At 29.6% G+C, this 8,566-nt stretch overlaps 1 protein-coding gene across 1 annotated transcript; it reads left to right on the plus strand.

Annotated features, from left to right (window-relative positions):
• Nucleotides 1–5,233: 5,233 nt before the first annotated feature.
• Nucleotides 5,234–8,161, plus strand: LOC146917626 (UDP-glycosyltransferase 708D1-like). The gene is made up of 2 exons (XM_085719457.1): nucleotides 5,234–6,128; nucleotides 7,216–8,161. The coding sequence occupies exons 1-2, from the start codon at nucleotides 5,334–5,336 to the stop codon at nucleotides 7,876–7,878; spliced, it is 1,458 nt and encodes a 485-aa protein (XP_085575583.1). The 5' UTR covers nucleotides 5,234–5,333; the 3' UTR covers nucleotides 7,879–8,161.
• Nucleotides 8,162–8,566: the final 405 nt, after the last annotated feature.

Here is an 8,566-nt window from a genome sequence, read left to right on the forward strand (position 1 = left end):
GTAAAATAAAGGGACCAAAACTGCATTTGACGTTTGGTTATTATGTTTTAGAAAGTGTAGTTGGACACAAGGTCAAGCAATTAGCTGGTTGTTGATTAAAGTGGCATGACTCTATATTTAAAGGTAAGGTGTAGTATGACAATGGAAGTAGATGTATCATTTTCAATCAAGGTGGAGATTGTTGGTGTTGGTTGAAAATATACATATTTAAGAAGTCTCACATTGTTTAGAATTGAAAATAAAGGAGACCAAGGCTATATATATAAGCGAGAGGTGGAAGTGAGGCAAATTAGGGTTTACTAAAAGATGAGATCCTTGGGAAATCAATGGTCAATGATTGGTTACTTTTGAGATAGAAACTAGGGTTAGGAAACACTTGGGGAACACCTTGAGGTCGAGTAAATTGTAGAAATTAGTGAACATGTTGAAGACCAATTTCTTGTAACTCTTGTATCTCTTTGTAAAAAAAACTCTTTAATAGTGAATTTGAGAGATCTATCTCCTTCAGACATAGGTCAAATTTGGCCCAAACTGAATGAACAAATATTGTCGTGTTTCTCTTCTTCTCCTTTATCTTATTTTATTGTTTGTGATCACTTTGGTTTTGATTGCTACTAATTTTACTCCACACAACAAAATATAGATATGAGTTTTGATCCGAATTCACAAGACATATATTAGTATTCTATTAACAAAAAAAATTAAGGGATGGATCATATATTAATCCTTGTTAACTCTGGTTATTTTTATTTTTTTTTATAGATGAAGTGGATATTAATAGTTAGTATTTTTAGTTAAAATTTGGTTCTTAAATAAAGGAGACCTGATAATCTAAAATTCAATACATCCAAAAATCAAACTTAGATTTTCCTCGATAATATATCATTTTCTAGAGTGTTCATAAATCATATTTGATCATTTGCTTGGTTTGATGTGTAATGGTTACGTTGTTTTTACACGTTTGTAAATATGTTAGGTTTGATGTCCTTGTATTGCTTTTAATATTTTGTCTGACTTTTCAGAATAAAATCACCCTACCAATGTTGATGGTTGGTGAGAGATTATTTCCTATTATGACGGTAATAATATTGTATTTATGGTGCGGTTTTGGTTTGGTTTTAAAGTTAAAAATAATTCAATTGTAGAACAAAAAAACATGTAATTTTGTTCCGCGGTAGCTCTAGGATGAGTGGCATGAATTGAGTTAAGGTAGTGTTCTCTAAGTTTGCGATTTGATTTTGATGGTAAAACTAAAACCATAAACCGAACAGCTCGTTTGAGCGAAAAATGACTCTTATTATATATAACACAATTTTTATGGTTTTTTCTAGATTACCCTCTCTTATTTAGAGGGTATTTACCCCTTCATGATATCAACCAATCAAAATGTAATATACATTGGCAACATTAAATGTCAAATAAATGAGTAAATTTTTTCTATAAAAAAAAATCAATTTTAGGTAACTTTTAATACTTTTAATTTTTATTTAATTATAGACAAGATTACATTATAGATCCTTTATCTTATTTATTTGTAACACTTTAGTCCTTTATCTTTATTTTTTTCCGTTTAGGTCTTTTATCTCTCATAAAAGCACATATACATCCTTTTACTCATTTTTTTATTAAAAAAATACATAATTTTATTTTTTAAAATATATTTTTATTAAAAATGAAAAAAAATCCAGAAATATGATGAAGATGTTCATCATCTCCATCTTCTTTCTTTGAATCTTCATCATCTTCATTGAATCAGAAAAAATTCTACATAAATATATCTCAAAATATCATGAATTAATGTTATGTTCACCTCAAATCTTCTTTTAAACACAAAAATCAAAACCCTATAGAAAAGAGATTTAGTTTCATCACAAAAAAAAAAAAAAATTAGTTATATAAATTGGCACACCGTATATTATTATTATTATTTTCTAACTCAATATTCAAACTCGGCATAAAAATAACCCCAAAGTTGAGAGCAGCTTTGCACATCAATTTTGTTGTTTCCAGAACAATCTTAACTTTTGTAAAGCCTAACCCTTCCGCCAGTGACTAAGCCTCCACCATCCGCCTTGCAACATTTGTGAAATTAAGGTTTTGATTTTGTGTTTAAAAGAAGATTGAAGGTGAATATAACATTAATTCATGATATTTGGAGATATATTTTAGTAGAATTTTTTTTATTTAAAGAAGATGATGAAGATTCAAAGGAAGAAGATGAAGATAATGAACATCTTCATCATATTTCTGGATTTTTTTTTTCATTTTTAATAAAAATATATTTTTAGAAATAAAATTATGTATTTTTTAATAAAAAATGAGAAAAAAGATGTATATGTGCTTTTAAGAGAGATAAAGGACCTAAACGGGAAAAAATAAAGATAAATGACCAAATTGTTACAAAAAAAATAAGATAAAGGACCCCAAATGTAATCTTGCCTTAATTATATTTAGTTGTTCAATCTTAATTAGTTTACACGACAAGACTGGTTTAGAACAATTAAAATTTCACATCAAATTTCTTTCATCTGAATGTCCTTAAATTTATCCGTTACATTCATGAAATTTCTTCTTCCCATTTTGATTGTTCAATTTTGTCGTTCTAAACTGCCGCATTTTTCAATTTTCGTGAGAATCGTCGTCGTTCGTTTGATTCCAAATATCGTGAGAATTACCATTATTTCCAGAACCACGTCAAATATGGTGAGTTGACTTTTCTTTTTGATTTGATTTTTCTTGGTTGTGAGGTAGTTAATTATGAGTAAGTCATCCGTTATACTTTAAGGATTGCTAGCAGGTGTTGCTGCTGTGATGTTTTGGGAGTTTGCTAGCATTTTTTTCGGTTGCTGCTGAAATAGTTATGTCACGTGGCTTTTGTTCTTTTGTTTGGACTTAAAGGCTTTGGTTGATAGTGGGGCAGGTCTATGCGTGTTAGCAGATTTTATTAGGTTGGCTACTTAAATAAAAAAAGTCACGATACCTGACGCGGTTCTAGAAACAACGACAATTCTCACTATAATTTGAAACTGCAGCAGTTTGGAACGACAAAATTGAACAATCAAAATGGGAAGAAAACGAAAAAGAAACAAGAATTGATCAATAGGGAAGAATAAAGAAGAAATTTGAATGAAGGAGATGTTTTTGTTCTCACGTTCGGGCTTGTGGAATGGAAGAAATTTTATGAATGTAAGTGATGAATTTAAGGACATCCAGATGAAAGAAATTTGATATAAAAATTTTATTTGTTATAAGTCTTGTAGTGTAAATTAATTAAGAATGAACACCTTAATATAATTAAATAAAAGACTAAATTACACTCTTCTCCCCTCAAAGATTCTTGAATTACACTCCTCTCCCCTGTTATGTTAAAATATACACTTCCCTCCCCCCTTATTCCAAACATATTAGAAAACATTTCATTCCCCTCCGGCCTTAAGAGAAGCTTGAATTACATTCTTGTCTCTTCTTATGTTAAAATCTACACTTTACTTCCTCAATAATCTAGCAAAAATAAAATAAAATAATCTAACACACTTAAAAAAAAGTACCGCGGGTCTATTTTAACATAATCAAAATTTGAATACATATTTTTCGCTATTTTTTTATTCACAATTACATTAACATATAATTTTAAACCCTATTATAAAATATGAAACAACCAAAAAATAAAATTACAATAATTACTAAATACAATAAAATATGGTTATATAAAAATTAGTTTTATACTATAAATTATAAACTTAATAGCAAAATATTTAAGTTTAATTACCATTGATATTTAAATTATAAAGAAATGAATTTATTTTTCTTAAATGGTGGTTCAAAATTAGTATATATCATAAAAATATTTATTTATGTTAAAATAGATTAAAGTGTAGTACATATTTAATTATTAAGGGAGAGGGTTGTAATTTAAGCATCTTAGAGGGAGAGGAGTGTAGATTTTATTTTTAAAGGGAGGGAAGTGTATATTTTAACATAAGAGGGGAGGGGAGTGTAATTTACTCTAAATAAAAATTAAAAGTGTTAAAAGTTACCTTATGATTAAGATGAACTTTTTTATTTTTAGAAAAAATTGATTCATTTATTTGATATTTAATGTTTTCTATGCATATTACATTTTGATTGATTGATATCATGAGAGGGTAAATTACCCCCTAAACAAGAGAGGGTAACGTAGTTCTCACCAATTTTTTGCGGTTTTCGAATTAGGTTGGTACAATTCACGGTTTTTAATTGTGTTAGTTCAAGTTTGAACACCACTAAATAATCGTTTCTGATCAACATAAAAATAAATAAATAATTTCTAATCAACAAAAGAACAAACTTGCCAAAATTTATTTCAAGAAGTTGATATGCACACCTACCCCCATAATAATTCTGGTTGCCATAAATGAATGTATGACATGAATAATTTTTTTTTTTTTTTACAAAAAGGTACTAATTCATTTTATTAAAAATCAAAGGATCAATTTATTATTATTAAATTTAGGGTTTTGCTAACAAGTGTTTTTACAACATTTGTTAAGGATTCAAAAATAGAAATAACCTATAAGTTTTATAAAAAAAAATTACACTTTAAACTTTCAATGTGTTAAATGCATTATTTTTAAGATAAAACCTCCTCTATTAAGTTCTTAAAAAATGTCTTAAATGTATTGGTTTTGCTGTGAATTCTAACACGTTGTTATATATATATATATATATATATATATATATATATATATATATATATATATATATTCAAATATAAGTTATTTATATAACAAAAAAATATATATAAGTGATTTTCATATAAATAAATAAGTTGATTTATAAAAAAATTGAAATAATTTTTGAGAGAGTCTTAAGAAATATATAAAAGATCATGCTGACTTGTATTCTTAGGACATACATACGTTAAGAATTTTAAAAAGAAATTAAATCAATTTTTTTTGTCAATTATTAAGAACCAATAATTGCATTTTCATTGAAAAATAAAGTTTTAAACTTATTAAATGCACCATATTTAAAAAAAAACTTCTCTATTTAGTTTTTAAACTTGTGTACCCTTTGGTCACCGGAAAAGATTTTCTCTATGGAAGGTGATCAGTCTCTCCAGTTTTTTCTGCAGTTTTAATCCCAACTTTTAATAGTCATATCTCTCTTCTTTTTAAACTTTAAATACTCTTACTTTATTAATTTTTAATTGTCAAAATTCAACTGCGTGGTGCAATCACCGGAGGAGATCCAAACCTTAGGACACAAGTTAAAATTTCTCATATAAAAAGCAACATTCACCATCTACACTAGCTAGGCTTCTTTTGTTTGTTCTCCACATAGCAAAACTAACAATGTCTTCTTCAGATGATCCCTTTGTTGCTCATGTAGCTTTCCTTCCAAGTTCTGGTCTAGGTCATCTCAATCCATGTCTAAGAACAGCTGAATTATTTCTTCGTTATGGCTGCAAAATCACTCTCATCACACCAAAACCAACAGTCTCTTTAGCTGAATCAGACCTCATCACTCAGTTTTGTTCTTCTTTCCCTTCATCTCAACTCACTCAAATAGACTTAAATCTCATCCCTTTAGATCCATCGATTAACGTTAACACCGTTGATCCATTTTGGCTTCAGTTCGAAACCATTCGCCAATCGCTTCATCGCCTTTTACCTTCAATTCTAACAAAACTTTCATCTTCATCATCATCACCACCTCTCTCAGCTTTCATCTATGATGTTAGTTTGATTTCACCTTTGGTTTCCATCATGGAAAATTTCTCTTTTCCTAGCTACATATATTTCATAGCACCAGCTAGAATGTTTTCTTTCTTTGCATATCTATCTGTTCTTTCTGAGAAAAGCAATGATGCTAAACATTTTTCATGCATTGGTGATGCTGTTGAAATCCCTGGAATTGCACCAATACCAAAATCTTCATTACCTCCTTTGATTCTTCAACCTAATAGTCTCTTTGAAAAGATACTTATGGAGGATAGTCCTAAACTTAGAAAGCTTCATGGGATTTTTATGAACTCGTTTGAAGAACTGGAAGCTGAAGCACTAGCTGCACTTAATGATGGGAAAGTTGTTCCTGGGTTGCCTCCTGTTTATGCTATTGGTCCTTTGGTGCCATGTGAATTTGAGAAGGTTCATGTCTCACTAAAACTTTGGTTTAAATGCAGTTTTTACTCTATTTCACTTATGTGGAAAATAAAATTGATTGAGAAGTGTAGAATTGATCTTGATATGTTTTTACGTTTTTGTGTAGAATTGATTTTGTCTCAAAAATTAATTCTAATTTGAAGATAAAACTTGAAAATTTTGGTTCAACAATTAATTTGTATACTCAAATTCAACCTACCAAACATAAATCATCTTAAATTTGACTTACTTTATCACTAACATGTATACTTTTTAATTGTTTTTCTCAAAAACTTTTCTATTATTGCTGAAATTTACAATTATCTCATTAAATCATGTAAGTCATTTTTAAAGGGTTAAATATATTTTTAGTTTCTTTAAATATACCAATTTTTATATTTAATTCCTCAAAAACTTTCCATCAAGTAACAATCCCTATAAGTATTTTTTTTTTTGAGAGAACCCTATAAGTATATTGTCTTCAAAATTGGTCCCCATCGATAACTCCATTAATAAAAGCTGACGTGACAATTACACAATTTAGTCATGTGTATTTGCGACGTCAATTAAATTAGCAACATGTAGGTGCCATGTCAGCTTCTGTTAATGAGAGTTATCATCAGAGTCCAACTTTAAAGATGGTAAAGTTTTGAGGACCATTATTTGATGAAATACTTTTAAAAGGATTTAAAATAAAAGTTGATATATTTAGAGGGAATAAAAACATATCTAACTTTTTCAAAAGTAATTGAATCGACCTTAGTTTATGAAGACAAAAATATATTTTGAAGACATAACCAACTTGCCATTGGTTTATAAAAACAGAAAAAGACAATGAAAATTTAGAAGGAAAAAAAAAGTGAAGCGACCAATGTGTTGAGCACCAAAACACATGACCAACATCATAAAGTGTATGCATACATATACTCCTTTCGGAATAATATATAAGCAAGTTGAAAAGTTGATGTATATCGCCTAAATTTTTAAGCACTTATATTGAGTTTTCAATTATCACTTTTGCTTATATTTCATTCAGGAGAGAGTATTGGTTATTCTAACGTATCCTAAGCTTTTGTCTTTGTCTAATATGTAGGCACGATGCTCAACCAATAATTGCACGGATTCTGTATTGAAGTGGCTTGATGAACACCCTAAAGGGTCAGTGGTTTATGTTTGCTTGGGAAACAAGACAAGTACAAGGCAGGATCAAATAAAAGATATGGCTAATGGGTTAATATCATGTGGTTACAAATTCTTGTGGGTGGTGAAATTGAAGGTAGTTGACAAGGATGAGGAGGAAGAGTTAGAGAATGTATTAGGGAATGAGATGATGAAGAAAGTGAATGAAAAGGGTATGATTATAAACAAATGGGTAAATCAAATGGAGATCCTTGGTCACCCTGCAGTTGGAGGGTTTGTAAATCATGGTGGGTGGAATTCAATAGTAGAAGCTGTTTGGCATGGGAAGCCTATTCTATCATGGGCTCATGATGGGGATCAAAAGATAGCTTCAGAAGTAGTGCAAATGAGTGGGGTGGGGGTTTGGCCAGAGGGGTGGGGGTGGGGTAAGCAAAATGTGGTGAAAGGGGAGGAGGTTTCAAAGGTAATTAAAGAGATGATGAGTAATGAGTCTTTGAGGATCAAAGCTGGGAAAATGATGGAGGTAGCTAGAAAGGCTGCTAGTGTTGGTGGGAGTATTGAGGTTGTGATTAAGAAACAAATTGAGGAATGGAAAATGAATTTTCAAGGCATATAATAGAAGGAAAGTAGGGATTACCTGCATGCACGTATTTGGAATATCGATGGTCGTTTAATCAAGATCAAACCAGTCAAATTTGATATTTTGAATTATAAAATAAAAACACCAAACTTGAATCTAGGTCGTCTAATCTTAATAGAACGACCACTAATGCCTCGATTGCTAAATGCAATTTTCACTTTCAAGAAATCAATTAGTGAAACCTGCTGCTTATGTGCATTGATTTCAGTTTGTATCCTCTCAATCTTCACATACAATGAACGTATCTTGGATTCACTAAGGCCTGATTTTTAGAATGAGTGTCTTCAATTTCATTTTACAATTGTTCTTACATATAGAAGTGAAATTTAGTTTAAGTTCACCAATAACAAGTCATAGATGACCATAAAAAATTAAAATAATATTTATACTTCCCATATTTGTCCCTTGACTCTTCATTGACAAATATCCATCATTCTTTTCATGACAAATTGGTATTTCTCCCTACTATACTTTTTACCATCTATCAATTCCTAAAATGAAGTAGATGTAACAAGTACATGTGCAATTAAGCATACAAACAATAATAAATTGAGTGGACCAGTAGACCACACGAATTCACCTTGAATGCTCACAAGACCTAAAGGTGTTTATGTGCACACACAAAAATATATTTTATCTAAAAAGAAAAAAATGATCTTATATT

The sequence above is a fragment of the Medicago sativa genome, chromosome 6 (assembly GCF_051527215.1).
Source record: "Medicago sativa cultivar Bolivia chromosome 6, Bolivia_mono, whole genome shotgun sequence".
NCBI lineage: Eukaryota > Viridiplantae > Streptophyta > Magnoliopsida > Fabales > Fabaceae > Medicago > Medicago sativa.